This window comes from Eublepharis macularius, chromosome 9 (assembly GCF_028583425.1).
Source record: "Eublepharis macularius isolate TG4126 chromosome 9, MPM_Emac_v1.0, whole genome shotgun sequence".
In the NCBI taxonomy this organism is placed as follows: domain Eukaryota; kingdom Metazoa; phylum Chordata; class Lepidosauria; order Squamata; family Eublepharidae; genus Eublepharis; species Eublepharis macularius.
In genome coordinates this window covers 59,806,849-59,832,961 of record NC_072798.1, presented here as the reverse complement: position 1 = coordinate 59,832,961, position 26,113 = coordinate 59,806,849, and the positions used below count along the sequence as shown (strand labels likewise).

The 26,113-nt window shown below is 45.1% G+C and overlaps 1 protein-coding gene across 1 annotated transcript; it reads left to right on the top strand.

The window, feature by feature from the left end:
- Positions 1-594: 594 nt before the first annotated feature.
- On the top strand, positions 595-26,113 carry LOC129335328 (glioma pathogenesis-related protein 1-like). The gene is made up of 6 exons (XM_054987762.1): positions 595-783; positions 1,285-1,530; positions 3,309-3,412; positions 10,484-10,569; positions 25,833-25,859; positions 25,951-26,113. The coding sequence occupies exons 1-6, from the start codon at positions 595-597 to the stop codon at positions 26,103-26,105; spliced, it is 807 nt and encodes a 268-aa protein (XP_054843737.1). The 3' UTR covers positions 26,106-26,113.

Here is a 26,113-nt window from a genome sequence, read left to right as displayed (position 1 = left end):
GGTGGAGGAGAAAGGACTGGGTGAGAAGAGCAGTGGAAACATAGCCTCAAGCGACCCTTCTCCCTCTTCTAGATCGCATTCCGTTGCGGGCCCTTCAGCCGCTTGTTGGGGGACAGGAATATCTGGCATCGTGGCAGGCGGCTCGATGGTGAGGTGGGTTTGCCGGGATGCCCTCCTAAGCAGGAACCCCGCTCAACCTACGAGCCACGGGGCATCTGGCGCCTGGTGCAGCAGAGTCTCTCCCACCCGGCTCCGTTTCAATGCCCGAGGAGGCTTATTAGAACGAGTGTCGGCGCGGGATCGTCGGGGGAGTGGTTCTAATCTGGTTTGTTTCAGACGAGGCAGACGTACGCACTGCGGTATGTGAAAGGCGGGCGTGGCAAGAACCCTAATATAACCATACTGGAACGTGATCGGAAAGCACCGATCAGAACCAAATCGCTTCCCTACGGCACCCTCCGTGAGGAAAACAGGTCAGGCGGGGAGACGCGGGAACCTAGAAAGGGGCGGGGTCGGCTCGGCTGTGACCGTTGGAGCGGAGGAGGACGGTTGGTAGCGGGCCAGGGAGAGAGGCGTACGGGCGTCGGAGCCGCGATGAGGCTCTGGCTGCCGGCTGTGCTGGGCTTCCTCGCCCTCAGGGAGCCGAGTGACCAGGCAGCGTTTCGGCCGCTGCCGGGGGCTTACCCCAGCATCACCAACGAGACCTTCATTAAGCAGTGCTTGGATGCCCACAACAAGCACCGCTCCCAAGTCCAGCCTTCGGCTGCCAACATGCTGTATATGGTGTGCACTGGGAACGAAATTGGGAAAGAAGCGGGGAAAGGTGGGGGTGGGTGATTGTGGTGCGAACAGTTTGCCTACATTCCCAATGCCCCGGAGACCTGTAGCCTGCTTTTTGCCATAGAATATGAATAAGCTCAACGGACAATCCTCTGACGGAGAGGGCGGTCTAATAAATAAATAGAGGCTGTAAGGTTGCGCCGTCTTGAAGCGAGCGCTGCGTAGCTCCTTTTGCGGTGCTGTGAGAGCAGAGAAGCTGTTACGTTGGCACACCGCTTTAAGCTTCGGTGCTGGCACTTTTGTATGTCGCTTCTGTTTTCCTCTGAGTTTATTAAGACTAATCTTACGTGCAAGGATCATCAGTTAAAATATATGGTGCCTGCCTAGTTCTTTGGTGCTCCATAAATTAGTGTTACTGTTAGTATCTTTTTTCTAAGACAATTATATCATACTTTTCTGTGAAATATCCCAATATTGTACATGATACTTATTTTTATTTCATAGACATGGGATATAGCATTAGCTCGAACTGCTAGAGCATGGGCAAACAGATGTGTTTTTAAGCATAACCCATATAGAAAGAGCCACCCTGATCCTTCATTTTGGCTCATTGGAGAAAATTTATGGATGTCAAGTGCTGTGAGAAGACATTTTGATCCAACTGGTGCCATTGCAGCCTGGAACTCAGAAGTTACTAACTATATGTATGATTACCATAAGTGTACCGGTGTATGTGGTCATTACACTCAGGTAATTTTTTTTATTTTTCTGCTATTTTTCTGTTGTCTACACATATAGCAAAACATTAGGAACCTGTGATTTGTTGTGAAAATCTGGCTGAACACCTACAACTAAGGACCATACTAATGGTGTTTAGGATCCACAATTGAATCCCGATACATGCAAGGTAGATAACCCTCAAAAAAGGATTGGGGGAGAAAACCTAGATTGGAACCATGTAATTGAGGAAAGGGGATTTTGCTCTTCTTCCCCATGCTGTTTTCTCAAAGTTTGGGGTACTTGGATTGCTTTTAGCTTCAAGAGGGGAAAAAGACAAGCACTCTGCACTATGGTGAGAATTAGATATATAGATAATGTTTATGATAATACATCACTAAAAAATTCAGAGTTGTAAATGTGGTAAAGCTCAGCTAGGTCCCCAGATATGATACGGGATTGTTTCAGTACAAAAAACACACAGATTAGTTTAGTACAAAATTTGTATTCTGTATTTTCATTTTTTTCCACCTCTTACATAGTAATAGCTAAGAGACATGTGTAAGAGTGTAGAATGCAGCTGTTTGTAGTTCTTGTCGCTTTAGTCTTGTAGAAACTAAGACCTTTATACTTTAAAATTTCATAAATATATCAAATAGTAGAACTTTTTTACAAATTATAAATGATTCATTTAACATTGTTGAAGCAGTATAAGTTTAGACTTGTTTGTTTTTTGTTTATAGTCATACTGAGACTCAAGGCAGATTACATAGTGTGAGATTAGTACAGTTTAGATTTTAGAGAGTAAGTTTATCGTATATTTCAATTTTCCAATTTCCTCCCTATTTTTTCCAGTAATTTTACATCTCTGCTAAGCAGACCAGATCTAATTCAAGCAAGTGGCTCATTCATTAGACATAATTAGGGGATTGCTTGCAAAATTTCAGTCCTCTCTAGTTAAGGCTTCCTCGTGTGTCTAGTAAACAATCTAGTGATATTCTTGTAATGATAGATTCCCTGCTAGAAGTTACCAAAGAGCCTCACGTATTCCTTACTCATAGTGATCCGGTCTGCATAAACTCATAAGATTTGTCTTAAAAAAACTGTGGTGGTTCTTATTACCCAACACTGGACAGGAGTCTATGGCATCCATGGAATGCGCTATAGACATCTTGAGAGGTATCTCAGTAACAGAATGTTTGTAGGAGGGTATATTTTCAGAGTCCACAAGCAACAAAGACTATTGCTTAAAAATGAAGATACATGTGGCATATTGTGAAGTAGTCTGTTGCTCGCATTCAGTTATTTGGGTATATTTGCAGTTTTGCTTAAAGAAAACTCAAGCATTTATATATCTAAAGTCCATAAATATGCCAAGTAGTACAATTTTAATTACTAACCACAAATAATGCATTGTATGTTGCTAAAGTAGTAAGATAAGTTTGAACTTGATAGGAAAATACTGGATATATTTCAATTTTTTGCAAAATTTTAATTTTTTTTTCAATTCCCGTGGCTTCAAAATGTTATGAAGTGAAAAAAATACAAAGGAGAGATCTGGTATTAATGTTTTAATGTTTATATTTTATTGTATTATTGGTTTTTACTGTTTGTATTCTTATTTTAACATTGTATTATTGATTTTAATGTTTGTATTTATATTATTTTAATAGTGTTTATACGTATGCTCCACCAAATATGGTGGAGAGGCAGTATATAAGATAAATGAATAAATTTAACTGAAATTGGTATGCTGTTTCTTAGCACAGCTTGCACTTTATTTTGTAAAATAAAGCTTCCTTTTTTCCCAGGTTGTATGGGATGCATCTTATAAACTCGGCTGTGCTATTGTTTTCTGCCGTAAAATGCATCAGTCAAACAATATTGAATACTTCGTGTGCAATTATGGCCCAGGGTAATTTAACATTTGTTCAATAGATTTCATCATATATGCATCTGAATTGGATATCCTTGCAATTTTCTTCTAGCAAGTGAAGATATTTATACTTTTAAATTCCATAAATATGCTAATACAATTTTATGTGTTAGTAAGTTATACATTATGCTTTTTATGTTGCCCAACCAGTGAAAGAAATTGGGTTTGATAGGAAAGTAAGTACTGTATAAATGTCAATTTTCCCCAAAATTACTATTCCCCACCCTCCAAAACAATCCCATAAAAGAATTTTTTTCCCTTGTGTCTTCAATATTTCTGGAAATTTACATTTGTAGTGATATATCCATATTTACAGTTAATCCTATTGTCATTGTGTGAGACTGTACATGTCCAAATCATATACTTTGCCTCATTTACTATGAAATTTGTGTTTCCTATTCTTTGGAAGGCTAGGGTTGGCCAGTTTTCTGTTGGGATAGCTCCTCCTATTTTCTGCAGGCAGATTTGTTAGACTCTTGTAATCCCAGTGGAAGGGACTTCCTTCCGAATCCCATACTACTCAGAATCCTACTTGGGTTTATCCAATGGGCTTATTCCCAGAAAAATGTTCCTAGAATTGCACTCTAAGATACGTGTGCTAAAGCAGCATAGGAAGTAGCACTTTGCATCTCTTTCTCAAGTATTGTATATATTTATAACTTTGTTTATGGAAAACTTATTATGAAAATAATGTTTATTATTTGAAAATAATGCTTAATATGCAAATAAAATAATTATATACATGACATAAATTTTAAATGATGCATTTTATGTTGCTAAAGTAGTAAAATAAGTTTAGGGTAGAAGTCATGGAAGCTTGCTGGGAAACCTCAGGCCAGTCATATGTGCTAAGTGTAATTACTTCACAGGGTTGCTGTGAGGATAAAATGTAGGAGAGGAGAACAATGTAAATCACTTTAGTCCCCATAAGAAAGTATTGCGTATATTTACATACACATACCCCATGCACATGCTTTTCTATGTTTTTCTGAATTCCAGTTGTTCTGCCCTGCCTGTCGACCTCTCCACATGGGCTCCTGACAGTTAACAAATTGTGGGTACTATTAGATCCATATTTGCAGAAGACAGTTAATTAAGCCTCTTCTGTTACACACAATGGGCTGTATCCAGCCAACATTCTTACTCAAGTTTCACCCAGTTCTTGTCCATACTACAACTCCTGTCCCACATGGCTTTTGTGCATTCAGGTCCCATGATTCTTAGCATAGCCCTTTTGGTCAGAGTCAGTGTCTCCTCAGCTTCAGTTGTTGTATCGACAGCCTCTATGCCTGAGAGTCAGGATTTGGCCATAGTCACTCATATTCAAATATTGCAGTGCAATACGGCTAGCCTGTTCAATTTTTCTGTTGTAAAATATTGCAGCAGGATTGCTGACAGGGTAGCTACTAGGAAAATACTTAAAAGACCTGCTTTGGCATGAGGCAGCAAAGTAGCTCAGCAAAGTAAGCATAAACAAGCTTTCTTTTTTTCCAGATACAATCAATGGGCCAAACTACATGCAACATTTTTCCATGAGTTGAATTGGTCAGATATCAGCTGCTGTCTTGTGGGAAAATGTCATATCTGGTTTGGCCCAAAGTGTTTGTTACCACCTTTAAATCTCTAAATGGCTTTGGAGCAGCATAGACTGCTTTTTTCCTGTAAACCTGGGTAGTATTAGGCTTCTCCATTGCAGCCCTATTCTGTGTTCCCTCATCTTAAAAGATAAGGGATGTGAGGGCGATCTGGCTGCGACATCTGTCACCCCATTGATTGCCAGGGTTGATTCGGCTGATCTGGCTGGCTAGGCGGGTGTCCCCTTCCTCCCTCACCGCTCCATGTGCGTCCCTCCCGAAGCTGCGCGCTCGGTGGAAGAGGACGACCATCCCAGATAGAAGGAGTGTACCGTTCTTCGGTCAAGGGTATACGATAGCTGCGCTCCCCTGCTAGAACCTCCAAACAAAGATAAGATAGAAAGTTGCGAGAGACAGCAGCCTATTTTTTGTAGTGCTACCTCCGTTATAGAACTCTTTCCTCAAAGTTTTGTATCCTGATCCTTTAGTAATATGAATTTTTATTCTCCGGGACTGTTGACTGTAATGTTGATCTCTTTCTGCTGTTTTGTAGGTATTATTGGTAGAATGTTTTGATATTTTTTTTTGTTTTAATATATTATTTCCTGTTAGCATACTTTGAAATCATGTGGCTAAAAAGAAAATAAAATTATTAATTAAATATTGTCTCAAAAAAGAATGAGTGCTCTGAGCTGCCACACCTTCCTTCCCAGAAGCTGCAGTCAATGTAGGGAAAGAGGCATGAGAAAACATCAAACTGCATTTTCTCAATATTACCCGTGCAGAGATGCTGTACTCAGGAGCATCCATGAGTTCCTTGTAACATCTAGTTTGGAGGAGAATGCTTCTATGCTAGATACAGTTGTTGTTTATGTAGATAATTTTAGATGTATATTTTAATGTAGGCTTGATTTTATTTTTGCTTTACAAAATAATGATTTCAATACAAGTTCCAGTTACGGTTCAGCTGTACAGTCCAATCCTGTTATCTTGTTTAGGTAGAAGCAAGTCCTGCTGTGTTTTTTAGTATATCATTTTAGGTTTAGACAGGTGAACTGTTTTTTAAAAAATATAAAGCTGCTATCAGCATTATACCACAAACATCACAAACTTATACCAGGTGTGTACCATGATATGCTATGATGAACATTATACAATAAAACTACAAAAGTAGTTTATATTGGCATATAATGGGGGCAAGCCCAAGAGGGTCATTCATTCTCACACACGCACACACTCTCACACACACATGGAGAGAGAGAGAGAGAGAGAGGAATCCAGGGTAGGGAAGAACATATGCACAGGAAGCCTAAGTGGTGTGTGTGTCTGTGGGTATTTGTATATATAAAAAGATTTTTTTAAAAAACATGAAACTCAAGTTTGGGGGGGGGTCTTTCTCTTACACACATGCAAGAATGGATTTTTTTAAAAAAAAGCCTAACTCAGAGGAAATGGTAGTGGAGAGATAAAAAGACAGAAGAACCCATATAAGCCCAAGGTGGGGTGGGGAAGGGGTAGAAGGGAAATCTCAATGATAGTGGAGAAGAAAAAGAGGAAAGAAGGGTTTCTGCTGGCTTTCCTCATACCTCTACCTGCTTTTGGCTTGGTTTTCTCTCCCCACTCCAACTTTTTTCTCTCCCCACTCTCCTGTTCAACATAGCAACCCAATGAGAGGGCTTTTCTTTCATCCCCAGCAGTGCCCAAGAAGAGAGCAGGCCAACTTGAACTGGAGGAGACTCTTCCTTCATCCCCAGCAGCAGAAGCAGCCCAACCAGCTTGCATAGCAAAGGGAAGGCTTTATCCCCATTCTCAGCAGTAGTGCCCAGAGTGAGAACAACCCCACTCGTTTGCACAGGAGAGGGAAAATCTCTTGTTCCAGCAGCAGTGGCTTCCAGCAGCTGGCAAGAGCAAGCCAGCTGGACTGCATAAGGGAGGAGTTTTTTTCGCCTACCCTGGCAGTGACAAGACGGGGGCACTCAGGACTGGAGTAGTCTAGCTGGCTCATGCAGAGAAGGAAACAGATTTCTTCCCACCCCCATGGTGGAGAAGGGAGAAGAAGATAATGATTAAGATGGACAGTACGCATACCTAGATATTCAGCACAGCTCGTTGTGTGGTGCCTGCCACTCAATTTGCCGCTCAAAAACCTAAAAATTTGCATGGCAATGGCAAAGCTGTGCTGCAGAGTGGCCCTACCTACTTTCTAAGAACTCTGGTTGAGCACCAGGAAAGGCACTGGCAAGCATAGGTGCACCCATGGGCACTGTATTAGGGAAACCTGCTTTACACCTATTACTTGAGGATTACATCTGGTCAGCTTTGGCATGTTGGAAATATTGTCTTAATTCACTATTTGCTTTAAGAATTCGAACAAGGTTCTACACACAAGTGCTTGAAAATAAGAATGAGAATTAAGCTGCTTTGGGCCAGTCGTGATAATCATCCATCCTAGTAGTGATTGTCTCAATTGAACAAAAGTGTGATGAGGAAACTTCAGAAGTTCATCTATGATCTTCCAGTGCAGTCCCATATTGGGGCTGTTCTTGCACAGGCCAGCCACTTGGAACAGGATTTTCTTAGCTTTTAATCTACGGAGATGACAGCCTCTCTCCCTCCGACTGGTTCAGAGCAGTTTTTCCCGCCAAAACAGTCACACAGTAGAGAGAGGTCGTCCCCTTTTCCCTCAGTTTGTTTTGCTGCTGCAAAGGACTGACATTTCTGCTAGCTGCTCCACTTTATGCTGGTTTGCTGTTATATAGTTAGTTGTTAATAGTTTTAATAGTAATTGGCTCCATTCTGGCCATAGCAACCCTGGTTCCATGTACTTAAGTGCCTGACCGAGGGGAATTATATTCACTTACCGTGGGTACCAGACTTACTTCATTTTGGTCAGTTGTTGCAGGCTACAGTTGACATCTTGGTTCCTCAAACATTAGGATTGCATTTTTCCAAGGAAGTGTCAAATGTCTTACTAAGTGCCAGCAGACCCTCTACTAGAAGATCGTATATCCTTAAGTGGAACAAGTTTGTGCTTTGGCTGATGCTAAAGGAATAGCCCCTGACACTTTTGTTTATCTAATATCTTTGATTATTTAATTTCCCTGCAAACCTCAAGTTTGGCTTCATCTATTAAAATCCACTTAGCAGCCATTTATAGTGATATTGACAGGAAAACAATATCTTCACACTATTTGTCAAAGTTGTTTTTGAAAGGACTATATAATTTGCACCCACAGAGGGCCCCTCTGATTCTACAATGGTCCCTCTCCCTGGTTTTAGCCAGAATGATGTTAAAACCATTCAAATTGTTGACAACATGCCCTTTACCACTCCTTTCTTCTAAAGTAGCCTATTTACTGGCTATTACATTGGCTACGAGAGTCAGTGAGCTCCAAGCGTTAAGGGTAGATTCCCCTTTCCTGCAGGTGTATCCTGATAAAGTGGTGATGTGTACTAATTTGCCGTTTTTACCCAAAATAGTGTCTAGATTCCATGTGTTTCAGAGCATAACCCTCCCAGTGTTTTTTCCCTACCCAAATGCTTCTCAAGAATGTATGTTATGCACATTGGATGTGAAGAGGACTGTTTTATTTTATATAGACAGAACTCAATCTTTCAGAAAGACTCTGCATTTTTTTGTTTGCTATTGTAATAAAGGCAAGGCTGTGTCATCTCTGCCAATATTCAGATGGGTAGCACTGGCCATTTAAAATGTGTTATAACTTACAAGTCTGCTCAAGTTCCTTGCCCATTTACCCTTTGTGCCCATGGAACAAGAGCACGAGCTGCCTCCTGTGTGTTCATTCAAGTGGTGCCACTGATGGACATCTGCCAGGCAGCTACATAAGTCTTTGGAGAATACTTTCATCAAGCAATACGTAGTGGTTGTTAACTCTAGAAGAGATACAGTTGTGGGTTAAGCAGTCCTACAGTCTCTCTTCACCTGAGAGCATCACCCCACCTCCTTGGTGAGTAGCTTGCTATTCTCCCAATATGGGACTGCACTGAAGATCACAGATGAAAACAGGGTTGCACTTACCTGTAGCTATTGTTCATCTAGGTCTTTGTGCAAGCACACATTCCTTCCCTCCTGCCCCGTTGTGAACTTTCTGTGGTACATTATTGAGGAGTTTGCGGCAGTACAGGAGAACTGAGGGGAAAGGGGGCAAGCAGTCTATACCACGTGATTGTTTTGGTAGGAAAAACTGCTCTGAAGTGGTCCAAGGGACCTGGGTTGCCCCCTCTGTAGCCTAAAAGAAAATCCAGTTCTGAGTGCCTGCACATGCGTAGTCCCAATGTGTGCCTGTTTCCATATGCTGACCACACGGGCTTGGCTGAGTATAGTAATGTCTTCACCACTGTAAGATGTAGTGAAGCAATGCAATGAAAGGCTTATGAGTAGGGCTGTGTGATTCAGGTTTCGCTTTGGGTAAAGATACCCGAAGCGGACCCAATCCGGAAAGCTTCAGTATTGCCGAAGCAGGACCAGCATGCTGGCCCCGCTTCGGAATACCAAAGCAAAGCTTTCCAAAGCATTCGTAAATGCTTCGGAAAGCTTCGGGTCCTTTAAACATCAACCCCCCCTCCTCCCACGTACCTTGCGGTGGCTCTGGGCCAGCTCCTCTGCCGCCATGCTGCTGCCCGAGCCTGCGGGGTGGGGGGGAAGGCCGGAGCCACCGCCTCCGGCCCTTCTTGCCCCTCAAATGGCTCCGGTGCTGTGGCAGCCATTTGAGGGACAGGAAGGGCCGGAGGAGGTGGTGAAAGCCCTTCCTGCCCCTCAAATGGCTGCTGCGGCACCGGCGCACCATGGCCATTTGAGGGGCAGGAAGGGCCGGAGGAGTCGGATCCGGCCTTCCCCACCCCACACGCTCGGGCGGCAGCAGAGGAGCCAGCTGGCTCCAGGCCATGCAGCCTTGTGCTGCCGTCATGATGGCGGTGACCCACCGCCCAGCTGATAACCCGCCGCCAGGTAAGTGGGTGGGGGTTGGAGGGGTCTCCCCAGGGTTGGGTGGGGGGTGGAGGAGTTGCCCCAGGGAGGGTGGGGGTGGTAGTGGGGAGTTTCCCCCCCTCACTTCAGTATGCTTCGAATCTTCACAGAGCATACCGAAGCGATTTCCGGAACCCGAATCCAAAGCGGCTTGCTGCTTCGGATTTGGGGGTATTCCGGATTGGTTTCCCGTTTTGGGTAAACCTGAAGCGGGGATACCGAATCTCCCCACCCATGCACAGCCCTACTTATGAGCTGTAAAACTGGGCATGGCATCTAAAATCACATTTGACAGTCCTAAATATCTCCCTGTAAATAGAATAATTCTGTATATGTTGCATTTGATATCTAGTCCTCATCATAAGACTGTTGAAGTGTTCCAACTCTTTTTTTTGTGGGTTGATAATAGACAACCTGTATGTTGTATAAAATATATTTAAATAATTTTGCATTTAAATCTTAATACAGTCTGAACATTTTGTTCTTTAGGGGCAATTTTCCAAGGAGACCTTATATGCAAGGAAAGTCATGTAGTCGGTGCCCACAAGGAGACTCATGTGAAAATAATCTTTGCAGTAAGTATAAAATTGAACAAATACTTAATTAAAAACAAATGTATCTAACATACATACATATTACTCATTATATTTTAATTCCACATTTCCTCCAAAGAGTGTAAGGCATGGTTGCTTTGTATTCTCACAATTAAGTAGGGTTGGCTGAGACAGAATAGTAGACCTACAGAGCATTGTGGCTTAACCTAGGTAACCCTGATCACAGTCCATCCTTTTAGACACTAGCTGTGCAATCCTAACCCCCCAGGCAGCACCATCGTTCATGTGCCGGTGTAAATGGGGCGGCGCTGGATGGCACCCTATTGACTTTTGCAGGATAGTTCCGCCAGCGCCCGAGCGTGGTAAGGTGAAATGCAGCAGCCCCTGGGAGGTCCCGCCCACCATTCCCCCGACAATCCCACTCTCACCAGCCAATGGCCACACCCCTCCCCTCACATCCAGGCGAGGGAGAAACAGCGGCAACACCAATAGGCCCCCTTGAGAGGGCAGGCATCCCTGCCAGGGAGGGGGGCAGAGGTGACAGTGAAGGTCCAGATTGAACACCACCCCTCGCCCGTCCAGCCCCCATTTCCGATGAGGGCCAGGCCAGTGGCTGCAGCTCAGTGCGCCTGCACATACCAGCTGTTGCTGCCAGCCCCAAAAGAAAAAGGTCCGTCGCCCCCTAAAAAGTAGGGCCGGACAGTAGGGAGCTGATCTCTGTTGCCTGGAAAGCACTTGTAATTTTGGGAGATCTCCAGCTACTACCTGGAAACCAGCAACCCTAATTAGTCCCCAGATTCTGGAGAAGCAGGTGGGGGGAGGCGTGGCTGGCAATGAGTGACAGGAATGCCCATTGGGAATCACGTGGGAGGCCATGAGGCCATTTGGAAACGAGGGGAATGAAAAGCGCACATCACTGCATCTCTGCAAAGCGAGAGCGGGGGCTGGACTTTGACAGCCATGTCCCAGTACTGGGGAGATGCCCCCCCCCCCGAGTGAACTGAGAGACCCTCCCCATGCCAAGCCCATCCCTGCTTCCGCAAACACAACGCCCACCTCCTGGCAGCAGCTTTCCACCTGCACCCCATCTTCCTGGCTTATCAGATGCCAGCTGCTCAGCCTATCAGAGAATGAAAGTTCTCAGTGCCTCCCCACTCCCCACAGACATTCATGGGCCATGGTTCAATTCCCACCCCTCTGCCTGATAAAACATTGGAGAGGAGGGGGCGGGGAGGCTGAACGGGGTCTGCTGGATACATTTGTGGTGATGTGTGAGTGGAAATGTGTGATGGTGTTGAGGGAGAAGCTAATGACAATGTCAGTCAGGCATGCAAACACAGAAGTTTGTTGTTTTTCAACTTGTTTTATTAAACTGGAAAAAGTGCCAATGTCTCTCAGCTGGAAAAGGAGCCAAGGCATTTCGCACAGCCCTCCTCGCTCCCAGGGGCGAGGCTGAGATGCGGACTGCTGTGAGATATTGTTTTCTGGGCTGGATCCGAATGTCACTCGCAGAGGATTGCGGGGGCGGGCGGGCGGGCGGGGGCGGGGAGAAGCGGACATGCTCAGGACGTGCCTGCAAGAAAAAGACACACATGTGGGCTTTGCTTGGGTCCATGGCCGAGGCAAAGCCCGCACTCCAACATCTGAGAAGATGCACATAGTAGAGAGCAGCAGCGGCGGCAGCAGTGACCAGCTGATGCAAGACCATCTGACGAGGATGCACTCTGCCTTGGGGTGCTTTTACCTTTAAGGGAGGAAATGGGCAGGTAGTTACAAACACCTGGTCTAGGGTAGTTTTCCAGGCATCTCTCTCTGGGGCAGGCAGGGGCTGCCGTCATTGCCCTCTCCCCTGCCGAGCCTCACCTGAAGAGGCTAGTGGTCAGGTGAGTTCAGGTGATGGTGCAGTTAGCACTAATCAGCGAGACGGGTTAGTCATTGCCCCATCTCCTCCTTACCTGTCAGTGCTCCCTCACACCTTATTGAGCTGGAACTTCAGAGTCAGGACACCTGCAAAGAAACGAGTGGCTGTTGTTAGTTAGCCAGATATTTTGGACTTCGCCCTTCTTCCCTTCAGCGAGTGCACAGTTCTCCCACTTTTCTCGCAAAATCCCCAAAGTGCATTCAGTGCCTGCCACCATGGGCACCCTCTCTCCCGCCTTGTGTTCAAAGTGCCCACGGCACACAGCAAACGGGCAGAGCTTTCAGCCATGTGCTCACTTACCTGAGAGTGCAGGCAGCGCTGGCCAGATGTTTTATAGGGTGCATCTGCGGGTGATTGGGTGAGGGGAGGAGGGCTTGTCTGCACCGAGAGCGCATGTGGATTGACCCCCATGATAGTTCCTATCCTATGCTCCTTCGGGCCACGAGGGCGGGGTGGGGCTCTCAGAGAGGGGGCCAAGTTTTTGCCATTCAAAGGGCGCCTATGGGCTACGCCTTGTTTTTTTGTGGCGTAGCTCTTTTGCGCCGCTTTGGGCATTCCCGCTTCTGGAAGGGCTTAGGGAGCGAACTAGCCGTGCCTCCGCCCGGCCGCCTCTTGCTCGCGCTGGCCTGGCAGCGGTAGCGCACCTCGTGCCACCACCGACAGAAGGCCATTTATGCCCACGTAGGAGCCAGTTCCGCCGTCGCAAGCCTTAGTTCGGTTCCTATTCACTTTCCCCACACCCCCTTAGGATTGCACTGCCCACTACACTGGGTTTGTGGTGTAAAAGTGAATTGCTACACTCCATCTCTTTCATATTGCAGTTATGATTTCTAATATGACTATGGTTCCTCGTGTCTTCTGTGCAGGCACACATGGGAACAGTGCATGCACAGGCCAGCTGCGGATGTTCTAAAGCTTCTAAAGGCATGAGATGCTTTCCTAGCTTCTTTGCGCACTTTTCCCCAGGTGAGACTATAAAAGTTGGGGCGAGTGGCTCCCTCCTTCAGTTCTTTAGCCGCCACTGAAGAAGGATGTGTCTTTGCTCCGCACCTTGATTCCTACCTGTTGATGAGCGTCAGAGCCTTTGATTCCATGGCTTTGAAGGCTTCTCCAAGAAGTGTTCACACAATGTAACTAAGATGGCCCAATCACATGGGCATGAAAAATATCTCTTATGTCTGGGCAAGAGCAATGACACCTTGCAGTGTGTAGTCTGTAAACAATTTATGCCCAAGGCATGCCATGAAAAGGCGTTGCAACTGAAAGCAACTCTTTGGGAATTAGTATTGTGTATAATCAATGAAGGCTACTGCCTGGAGAAAATCAAGACAACTCTGTGCAGCATTCCTCCTCTATCCAACCTTCCACCTCCTCCTGCCTTCCTTTTAGGGCAAGTGCAGTCATTGGTGCAGAAACAGGCCTTAGAACTGGTTCCAACCGGTTGTACCAATGGGGTGTTTCCCCACTGTTTTATTGTGAACAAAAAGTCAGATGGCTCCTGCCCCAATCTTAGACTTTCATCCCCTAAACGAGTGTATAGTTTTCAGAAGGTTTTGAATGTTGTCTTTGAACAAAGTCAAGTTTGGTTCATTACTGTCGATTTAAAAGACGCATATTTTCGTGTTCCAATAGTTGTTCACGACAGAAAGTTCCTTCGCTTTCAATGTGGCTCCAAAAATGCCAATGCAAGGTTCTTCCTTTTGGTCTCTCCTCTGCCCCTTGTATCTTTACGAAGGCAGTAGTGGTGAGCCACTTCAGAGAAAAAGGGTATACCATTTTTCCCTATCTTGATTGGCTTCTAGTGAGCCAGACCAGAGAATCCCTGTCCCAGCACACATCTCTGGTTCTTACCGTTCTTCACCAGCTGGGCCTGAGGGTCAATATGGAGAAGTCATCTCTGGTTCCCCACCAAAAAATGACATTTGTTGGAGCAGTTTTAGACTTCTTCCTAGCCCTTCTCTTCCCCGGAAAGGATAGAGAAATTTCTTATCACTTCTTTACACACATTAGGCAAAGGCGTGACTCTCAGTTGGTCACAGTGGGTTGTATGGAATAAATTAAATAGGCTTTGATTTTCATATAAAATTTAGCTCGTAGGTTCCATCTGTTGTCATTCTCTGATGTGACCAACAAATGGGACTTAGAGTGGAGAAAAACAATAACATCCTATGGAAGATATGTGAAGCAAGTCTGTGCTGCATGCTGCCTCAGTTTCAATATCAGTTACTCCATATATTTGGGTTGATGAATTATTTCCTATTCTTCTCCTTGATTAGGTCTATTGATGTTTTAAAAAGCATCCAGTTGGGCTCTTACTTGGGCCAGGGCTTCAGCAGTGACATGGGGATATCTCATCTTTCTGTTCCTTTTCCTGAGAGAAATTATAAACTACTTTAAACTCAAGTAGGAAAAACAGATTGCTTTGAATGGTCCCACTGTAGCTTACCTGTTGGCTGTGATTGTCATGACAGCTCTAGCAACAATTTATAGTGAATCACACTACATTCTAGGCAAGTTCAAATCTTGAAGAAGTTCTCCAAGTAATGTGATTGTTGCCTAAACCAGAAAGCTGTCTGATTTCATCATGTGGAAAAGAGCAAGAGACCAGTAGCACCTATAAGACTAACAAAATTAGTGATAGGGCATGAGCTTTTGTGAGCCACAGCTCACTTCTTCAGATCATCATCATGGGCATGACTAAATGAACTTAAAGTGCTATGATTTATACCCAGTACTTAACCACGTTTCTTGTGAAGATACAGACAAAAGAACTGACTAGCAATAAATATAGTAGCTGCAGTCCTGTTTTATTTATTTCAAAGTTCTGTTACCCATTTTTTATTTAGAATGATCTCCAAGTTGGCTTATGGTAGAAGGGCTGTATAATCTTATTAAAAATGTGACTTCTACAGCACAGTCCTGAGGGCTTCCGTGGTGGAGGTGGCCAGACACTGGCAAAACAGCTGTGCTGTTGTTCCATTCCTTAATGGGAAACCACACTGACCAGGGACCAGGCAAATGCACTTGCAGCAGGGCTACACAAGCTGCAACTGCACTGGCATCTCCAGCGATCATGACATTATGCCCATAAAATGTCACAGGGGCATGACAGCTCAGCTGTGATAGATGGTAGGGGGGGGGGATCAACAGATCACATGGAAGTAACCATGTGGATCTGGCTCCAGAAAGATGTGAGGAGAGGGGCAGGCCCACAGTGCTCCAGCTAACACCCACTTCCCTGGTCCTACCCCCTTAAAAGCACAGTCCTCTGTCAAAGAAAACCGAGATAGCAGCACAAAATGCAGTCAGGGGCTCCACCACACTGTGCACCAGCTGCTGAAGCATGCCTGCACACCACACTGTGCCCTCCCAGGGAAACTTGACAAGCCTTGGGTGCCCAGCAATCAGCACCGTGTCACATGACTTAGCATCTGGCCTGGTGGCTCACAATCGTGGGCTTATATTGCCCATTGGATATTAACATTGTGTCAGGCAGCCGGGGGGGGGGGGGAGACCTGTCCAGGCAGCAATGGGTGCTTGTGGTGCTTATCAGCCTCCTGTGGTCCTGAAGCCACCAGGGGTGTGGAGGCTGGTACAGGGGATTGTGTTTTCTGGACTCCATGGATGCCTATATGCTATGCCACAGGTTTTGTTGGTGTAAACCTCCACCGTTGCTGGTGGCGTTCCTAGATTGTGATGACTTAGGGAGCCAACTGACTCCTGGGGCCACCCCCTCCCATGCTGACACAGGGGGTTGTGCCGACAGTGCTCTTAAGGGGTGGCAGGGTGTTCTGCATCAGTGTGCAGCTCCAGTCAGTGGTGCCATAGTGCTATACAACCATATCTCCAGGTTGTACCAGCATATCCCTGAGATATGCCTGTGTAATGGCTGCAGTTCATCAGCATCCTGAGTGCTTTCAGGGTCTCATTCCCTCAGGATTGTGCTGTTAGTGTATTCTAAAGTATCAGTGAATAAAAATAAATATTTTTTGCCACATGTATCAGATATTACTTTAAATATTCACAACACTTTGGATACCTTAGGCTAGGATAGAAGATTTTTCTATTACAAAATACTTATAAAAACAAAATTTCTGTTCCCTCAAGTCATCCAGCATTCAAAGAAAATAAACTTGTACTGAGGGTTAGGTGGCTTTATCAGGGCACTGTATAACAATGCAGAGGTTCAAAGGGAATACATGGCAGAAAAAGATCAGAGAACAAAGGAGTCTGAACTGTTGATCATTTGTTTAATTTGGTAAAATTACATTCTGATGAATTGTCAAGCATGCTCAATTGTGATTGCTTTCCCACTGTGATTCTTATTCTGCTGAAGGATTTATTTTCCACAGATAACTGCTGTTCTTCCAGAGGCAGGGGTTCTTCCAAGGATTTGGGAAGTCAAGGAAACTCACTTGACGCAAGATATTTTGGCAAGACAAATAGGCTTTTAATTGGGGGTGGGGGTGGGGAACAGACATACAGCACTCCCTTGCCACTGGGGAAACAAAACAGCAATCCCTTAATTCAAGGGAAAGAAAAATTCCTTAACTTGAAGCACCCAGTACACCTGCAGGCTCCATTGCAGACAGACAGTTTCCAGTGCAAGCTCCATTACAGGCAGGTCCTCATGCAGGCAGGTTCCAATGCAGATAGGCAGGTTCTAACGCACACTCCAGTACAAACAGCTACTCATGCAGACAGACTCCAGTGCAGAGAGCCCAGTTAGGTCTCTTCCTCCAGATGTTATATACTGGGCCTCTGCTTACTAGGCACAGCTTCCAAGACCACCAATACCTTATGATTTGTTAGGTCATGCTGGCCTGGGGCTATTATCTGCACCTGGTACTCTAGCAATTCTTTTAACTCTTTAGAAGTTTATAAGAAGGACACATACAGCTATAGGTATTTAGTGCTGGTATTCTTAAAGCCAGAACTGGATTACCTGATAACTCTGTTCTTCCTGGGGTCGGTCTTCTGCAATGGTGCTGCAACTGCAAATGAAATTTAGATACTGGTTCCACACAGCATTGGCTCTGTATTCCCAATCACAATACTGCAATGTCTAGCATCACAGAAAAGATTTAGTGTTGAGAGGCTGGCTCAAGATGTTTTGTCACTGCTGTCTCTCCCACCCCATTGCTTTTATCTTGCTGCTGCCGCCACTGCTATTAGCCAAGAGCCCAAGAAAATAACCCTACTTAACTCTTCACTGCTGCTGATCTCATATAACCTGTAGGGCTTCCTAAACTCACTCAAGACTACTTTGATCTTGTGAGATATTGGCCACCATTCTGGTTACCCTTGCAAACAGACAGCTTGAAATAGTAGCTAAAGTCTTGTGAGAAGGAATCTGATGAGTGTTTGGAAACTGGCCTCATGGAGCTGTCTCTGCTATTATGCTTATTTGGACATAAAGTAAGTAAATCATGTTCAGCAAAGGTTATACTTTTTCCTGCAATTTGCTCTTTAAATTTTGTTACTAACCTGTTTTTGTTTCATAGCATGGATGTGAGCACACTTTATTCTCCATGCTTAATTATTTCCTGTTAATTCGTTGTGGGGGAGGTCATTGTATTCCTCTTTGAATCCTTAATAAGTTCTGGAGCGGCCGGGGGGGAGGGGTATTAAATGTTTTGTACTTTGCTGCCAAAATAATTTTTCATTAATTCTCCAAAGGTTATAGTTTTTATTTCTGAGTTGCTAGCAGTGTCCTTTTGCTAAATAACAACAAGCATGCAGCTTCCAAACTGCTTCTGTCAGGTTAACAGGCATAAGGGTTCTGGTTTCATGCCTACTGATGACTGTAGCACCAGCCATTGATTTTTTTTCCCATTGAAAGTAATGGTCACAATGCAAAAAACAAGATATTCGAATCCCCAAACAGCAATGTCCAGCATGAACATAAACGTAGAATCATTGAATCATAGAGTTGGAAGGGGCCATACAGACCATCTAGTCCAACCCCCTGCCCAGTGCAGGATCAGCCTAAAGCATCTCTGACAAGTATTCATCCAGCCTCTTCTTGAAAACTGCCAGTGAGGGGGAGCTCACAACCTCCCTAGGCAGCTGATTCCACGTTTGAACTACTATGACCGTGAAAAAGTTTTTTCTAATATCCAGCCGGTACCTTTGTGCATGTAATTTAAGCCCATTGCTTCACGTCCTACCCGCTGCTGCCAACTGGAACAGCTCCTTGCCCTCCTCCAAATGACAGCCTTTCAAATATTTAAAGAGAGCAATCATGTCCCCCCTCAACCTCCTCTTCTCCAAACTAAACATTCCCAAGGCCCTTAGCCTTTCATCGTAGGGCTTAGTCTCCAGACCCCTGATCATCCTCGTCGCTCTCCTCTGCACCCTCTCGATTTTGGCTACATCCTTTTTGAAGTGAGGCCTCCAGAACTGCACACAATAGTCCAGGTGTGACCTGACCAAGGCAGTATAGAGAGGGGCTATGACCTACGATTTCGACGCTATGGCCCCTTTGATACAACCCAAGATTGAATTAGCCTTTTTTGCCACTGCATCACACTGACTGCTCATATTTAGTTTACAGTCCACTCTTACCCCAAGATCCCTTTCGCATATACTACTGCCCAGAAGTGTATCCCCCATCCAGTATTTGTGCTTCCCATTTTTGTGGCCCAGATGTAATACTGTGCACTTGTCTTTGTTGAATTGCATCCTGTTCACAGCTGCTCACTTCTCCAGAGTATTCAGGTCTTGTTGAATTTTAATTCTATCTTCTTGGGTGTTTGCTACTCCTCCCAATTTGGTATCATCAGCAAATTTAATGACCAGCCCTTCCACTCCATCCAGATCATTGATAAAAATATTGAAAAGTACCGAGCCCAAAACTGAGCCCTGCGGCACCCCACTGGACACCTCCCTCCAATCTGATGAAATGCCGTTGACCACCACTCTTTGAGTGTGGTCCTCTAACCAGTTCCTTATCCACAGAACTGTCCTATAGTCCAGTCCACAGTCTTCCAGTTTGCCCATCAGAATGTCATGGGGGACCTTATCAAAAGCTTTACTGAAATCCAGATAAATCACGTCAACAGAGTTCCCCCGATCCAGTAAGCTGGTCGCTCGATCAAAGAAGGAAACCAGGTTGGTCTGGCAAGATCTGTTAGGAACAAAACTATGCTGACTTCCCCAGATCACTGAGCAGTCCTTCAGATGCTTACAGATTGATCCCTTTAAAATCTGTTCCAATATCTTCCCAGCAACAGAAGTCAGACTGACCGGCCTGTAGTTTCCCGGGTCATCCTTCTTCCCTTTCTTAAAGATTGGGATAACATTTGCTCTTCTCCAATCTTGTGGCACATCCCCAGTCCTCCAGGAAGCCTTGAAGATGATGGACAGGGGTTCTGCAAGTTCTCTAGAAAGTTCTTTCAGCACTCTTGGGTGCACCCCATCCGGCCCAGGGGATTTGTATTCATCCAGTGCAGCCAGATACCTCTCCACAACCTCTCTGTCAATGTCAATTAGCCACTCAGGTGTCCTGCCACATTTTCTACTATCTCTAGATGTGCCTGAGTTCTTCAGGGAGAAAACAGAGGCAAAAAAGTCATTAAGCCTGTCTGCTTTTTCTCTGTCCTGCATCAGAGTTTCTCCATCTACTCCCAACAGCGGTCCAATTGCCTCTTTTACCTTGCGTTTGCTTCTCACATATCTGTAGAAGTTTTTCTTATTGTAGCAAGCCCTCCTGGCCAGACCCAGCTCGTACTGAGCTTTGGCCTCTCTGATGGCTGATCTGCAGTGCCTAGTAACCCTCATATACTCCTCTTTAGAGGTCTGTCCTTCTCTCCATTTCCTGAACATTTCCTTTTTCTCTCTTAGCTTATTCTGGAGCTCTCTGTACATCCACATCGGTTTCTTGGAGCCCTTACCATGTTTCCGTCTTGCTGGGATAGTGAGGGCTTGAGCTTGCAAAAGCTCGTGTTTGAGGATTCGGTTTCGTTTTCTCGGCCATGTCGGACGCTCCTCTCCGCAGGTCCGGGAGGAAGCGCCGGAGCAGCCTGACCGGGCGGCTGATCTGCGAAGATTAGCCCCCAGGACTCCCAGTGAGGGAGGCAGGGTCCGGAATGCGGCGGGAAGAGCCCCCTGAAATCGATGCGGGGGGTAAATTGCCCATTTGTTCCTATGGAGGCCGGCAGACGTGCGCGGCACCTCGAGTGCTGCCGGGCCATGGAAAACGGCAAAGAGCAGAACTAGGCGGAAGCCTGTAAGTAAGCGAATCCCTTCTGTTATTACAAGCGCACGCGAAGGAGTGGTGGGATCTGAAGCTAAGAAGGCTTGGGTTTCTTCCCCCTCGCTGAGTTTCAGAATTTGGTCGGCAGTCCCCCCCCCCTAAAATGGCAGCGAAAAAGCAGAGTCCCGCTTTGGGCAAGTCAATTTCGGCTGCCCTGCAGGGGAAAGGAGAGTCACTCGAGGACTTGGTGAAGAGGTCGGTTATCGAAGCCATAAAGCCCTTTGTTGACAAGCTGAATGAAAGAGATCAAAGGGTGGGCTTAATTGAGAGCGAAGTGAAAACCATTAAGGAAGTAGCGGGGGGGCAGAGAAGTCTGCTCGGGAAAATGCGTCACTCGTGAGGGCAACGAACAAAGAGTTAAAGCTGGTGGAGAACCAGCTGATCGGGCTACAAGTGGAACGAACACAGACAATATTGTGCCTCCAGAACGTGAAAGAGGAGGAAAATGAGGATTTAAGGGATCTGGCCTTGGAACTATTTGCGACACCCGCGAGGGCAACTAAAGAAGAGGTAAAACACGCCATTTTAGAAGTCCGTCAGGCTTCTTCAAAATATGCAACGAAGCGTCAGCTGCCTCGCGAGATCATCATCGATTTTTCATCTAAGAGGATCCGAGACACTATCCTATATAACTCATACAATGCGGATCTGGACTTTCTGGGTAATAAAGTTAAGATACTGAAGGACGTTCCATTCCTAGTTCGGAAAAGGAGATTTAAGTATAAAAGGTTTGCAGCTCTTCTGAGGGAACGTGGAATAAAGTATAAATGGTTATTTCCGGAAGGTATCTGGTTTAGTTACAAAGATCAAGCTTACAAGATAACATCAGAAGATCAACTAAGGGATTTTGAGGACAAAAACCAAGAATTTCAGCAAGACACCAAGCAAGAAGAAAAGGATTTGAAGTCTGAAGGGGGGGGGGGGGAATGAGCACTGCGGTTGCAGTTGCTCAGAGAGAACTGCGTCCGAGGCCTGGGGGGGGGGGGAGAGACTTAATTTGGATTGTAATCTGTATTTTGCAAGGTCAACCATTCCATCAGTATCTTACAAAGTTTTAATTTTTTTAATAATGGCAGTATGAAGGGAAAGCATTATTTGTAGTGTAGTGTTGTTATATGTTGCTGTTTTTTTTTCTTTCCTTCCCCTGCCCTCCTTCTTTCCCTCTGTATTGTTAGTTAATGTAAGTAATAAAAAAATAAAAAAATTTCAAAAAAAAAACCCAAAAGCTCGTGTTTGAGAAGGGACCACCCTTCACTCGCTCCTTTCCCTTCCAGCACACTCCCCCACGGAATGACTCTCATCAAGCCTCTGAGTTCATCGAAGTTGGCCCTACGAAAATCTGACCTACAAGTCTGGCTACAAACTTCCTTGGCTCCCCACAGCAACTGGAATTCAAAGAGGACATGGTCACTTCCCCCTAAGGTCCCCACCACCTTCATCTCATCTACCAATTCTTCCCTGTTGGTTAATATCAAGTCTAGTATGGCCGAGCCCCTTGTAGCTTCCTCCACCTTTTGAAAAAGGAAGTTATCGGCCAGGCAGGTCAGGAAATTGCGTGATTCATGACACTTCGCTGAGCCTGTCTCCCAGCACACATCGGGGAAGTTGAAGTCACCCATAATTACAAGGTTCTGATGTCTGGATACTCTGCCAATCTGTTCAAAGAGGGCAGCATCCGTTTCTTCTCGCTGGTCAGGTGGTCTTTAGCAGACTTCAACAATAATACCCTTCGTCCTTCCTTCCCTTATTTCTACCCATATGCTTTCCACCGGGCTGTCCGCCCCATTCTCCATAACTTCATGACAATCAAGCCCTCTCCTCACTACAACGCCACTCCACCTCCTCTTCTACCCTTCCGGTTTTTCTTGAACAACTCATACCCATCCACTAGCACATTCCAGTCATTGGAATCATCCCACCAAGTCTCAGTAATTCCTACTATATTGTAGCCCTCTGTTTGCAATAAAAGCTCAAGCTCTTCTTTCTTATTACCCATACTTTGGGTATTGGTATATAGACACTTGTAGCCTTGTACCTTTGACCTTTCCTACCAAGGTGGGTCCCCACTGTTTTCACTTCATCATTGAAATCACCATGTCGATCGTCCCCTTCCCCTTGCGGCATCAGTTTAAAGCTCTCCTGATGAAGTTCTCCAGGTTTGTTCCAAACGTTTTCTTCCCTGCCCTTGAGAGGTGAAGCCCATCATGTGCTAGAAGGCCTTCTCTACAAAAACCTATCCCATGGTTCCAGAACCCAAAGCGCTCCTGCCGGCACCACCAATTCAGCCAACGATTCACCTCAAGTATGGTCCACTCCCTGCGTGTTCCTCTTCCTGTGACTGGAAGGATAGAAGAGAATACCACTTGAGCTCCCAATGTCTTCAACTGTCTTCCAAGAGCTTCATAATCCTCTTTAATTCTTGCAACAGTATTCGCACCCATGTCGTTCATTCCCACATGAATCAGCACAAACGGGTACTTATCAGCAGGCTTGATGAGTTTCGGCAGCCGGTCGGTAATATCCTGAATTCTGGCCCCTGGCAAGCAACACATCTCTCGGAATAGGGGATCTGGCCCAGAGACATGGCATTCCATACCCCTGAACAAAGAGTCCCCAATGACTACCACCTTCCGTTTTTTTCCACTTCCATGTGGCCTCATGTCTTCTGCACACCCTCTTCCAGCACTTTGCGGTTCTCCTTCCACTCTCATCTCCGTCACCATCTCTAGCACTTCAAAACGATTCTTGAGCTCAAGTGGACCAGAGCATCTTCTTCGTTGACGTCTTCGGGTTTGTACCGTAGATCTGAGAGGAGGCTCAGAAGGGAAATCAACTCTTTCTTCTCCTCCTTGACTTTCCTCTTCTTGGCTGTGCAGAGCCCCCAGGCTGTTGTCAATAAAATCCTCTCCCTCCTTGATCTCCTGAAGGGTGGTGATCCTGTCCTCCAGGCTCTGAACCTTTTCTTCCAAAACTGTGACCAGCTTACACTTCTGGCAAGTGAACTCTGTCTTCTCTTCTGGGAGGAAAACAAACATGGCACACTCCATGCAGGTGACTACAAAGGGGGCTTCAGTAGACATGATTGCCTTCCAGATATATACCTAGAGTACCAGCAGAACCAGTATACCAGCAGAGTTTCAGGTCCCCCGGCAGATCCCCAGGTGAAGAGCCACAGGCCAAGAGCCCTTTATCTCTCGCCCTTCGGCTCGCGCCAAAGGCTCGACAACAAAGACAACAACCCCTTACCTTCTAGCAGCAGCTCTCCACCATGTGCTCTTGCCTCAGCCCAGGTGCTTCTGCTCTGCCTCTGGCGAGGAGTAGCCTTTTGTTTCAAAAGGTCACTCCCTGCCTAACCCAGCAGGGCCCCAGGACACTAGGGGGCGGGGCTGTAACCAAGAGCAACAGCAACCAGCAGCAAACAACAGCAATTCACTCAGCCCCCAACAGCCCCACACAGAACTTAACCAGAACCACTCTCTAGCAAGCTACACAGAACCCACTCACCCTCAGCTTCTCACACAGTAGCTAGGAAAGGCAAAGGGCAAAAGGCAGAAAGACAACAACTCCTTACCTTCTAGCAGCAGCTCTCCACCATGTGCTCTTGCCTCAGCCCAGGTGCTTCTGCTCTGCCTCTGGCGACAATTATGGACCCTCCCCCAGATACAAAAATAGAACAGTTTTTTCTTAGTGCACACCTCGAACATCTGTGGTTCTTAAAGAGGGTGGGTCTGAAAAGTGCCTATGGGTTATAGATTCATTTCCTGGGATCTTAGTACTGTTCTGTTGACCCTAACCTAGCCACACCCACATACACATTGAGTCTCTAGCTCTGAGATTGACAATACTAGACAATACTGGTTCCAATTCTACCTCTCCTGGGAAACAACCAATGAGAGCTGGCGGAATGCTGGACCAGTGACAGTTGAAAGTCCATTGGAACATTAAGGCTGAGGGAAGCTGCTGAGAGAAGGCAGCAGAGATATAGCAGGCTGGTGACACCTGTTACGATTGCGATATATTGAAACATTCCCTCTTTAGCCACAGTATATATGATTTTGTGAAATCATTTATTCCTGCATTATATGTTTTGTAAATAAAAGTTGTTCTTGTATCTGTATTAACCCAGACTGGCTTGCAGTTGGTTGGCTGAGGGGAAATGACACAAACTCACATACAAACTTCAAATACCCTGGTCATGACAAATGAGCCAAATTTAATTAAATGGTGACAGCATATAGGGAAAGTAAACACTGAGTTCACTTTCCCCAATAGTTTTGAGTAGTAGTCGAGTGGGTGAGGGGAAGTAAATATAAGGAATCAGCTGCCTGTCTGGTGGAGCCTCTGGAAAGGAGAGAGGGGACCCTGTGTGGATTTAGGTCAGGGCTTTCTGCCTGATAAATAGAAGTTAAACAGGTGGTATGTTGTGACTGCCCTTAACTGCCTGTGAAGTCCCAGACCTGTGAAGGCAGGTTTATGGTGGATGGGATTGTGAGAGGGTCACAAGTTGTTTAAGGAAACAACAGTCAAGGCTGCCTTTTTTGTTAGTCTTCTCTCCTTGAATCTCTGAACTAAATGCACTATCCATGATCAATCAGTTGTGAATTTTCAGCAGTAATATGGTGGTTTTAGAATAGATTATATGTTCATAATATTAATAATCTCATGGATCAAAAGATTTTAATAATTTTCTCCTTTTATCCAAATCCCTCACATCCAACAGAAAAGAATTGTACAATCTAAACACAGCTTTTACATTTCCAAAACTAAAGACAGTAAGAAATGGAAAACATTTTCTGTTTCCTCTAGGAACGCTTCCAAAAGTATATAATTCTCTTTTAGTAATGAGGTAAATCAAGGAATGTATTCATAAGAATTATCAGTCCAAGGGACTGTTATTCATTGCCTAAAAAACGGGAGGGAAGGGGATGTTAGCTTACTTACCTCAAAAATGTGTTATGTGATTGTATTGTTTGTTTTGGATAGTGGGATTCAAACAAAACTCTGAAGTTCCTTTACATGTTTTTCCTGAGAAGAAAAATCCTGAGTAAAATTACCTCTATATATGTAAAAATCTTTCCTCACTTCTTATGCTTTTACTTTTACCAGGAAATCATGAACGTGACAAAGTCAAACGTATGTATTACGGTTCATGTTTTTTAGTTTAAATGTTTCAAAAACAAAATGATTATTTAGTAAAAAGTTCTATTGTATTTTTTTTTAATAGGCTATACACGATGGTATCCACCTTTCGAACACCGGATTGTATGTGATGAATCCTGTATTGCTTTAGCAGTTTTAAGACCATTATTAATGTTTCTAGCATTTGGAGCTGTATACTATTTACAGCAACGCTATCCAAATTTAAGTATAAAACAATAATATATTTA

Excerpts from the sequence above, each read along its gene's own strand:
- LOC129335328 (XM_054987762.1), top strand. The coding sequence starts at position 595 with ATGAGGCTCTGGCTGCCGGCTGTGCTGGGCTTCCTCGCCCTCAGGGAG. Across the intron at positions 784-1,284 it reads CTGCCAACATGCTGTATATG|ACATGGGATATAGCATTAGC; the intron begins GTGTGCACTGGG and ends TTTATTTCATAG. Across the intron at positions 25,860-25,950 it reads TGAACGTGACAAAGTCAAAC|GCTATACACGATGGTATCCA; the intron begins GTATGTATTACG and ends TTTTTTTAATAG.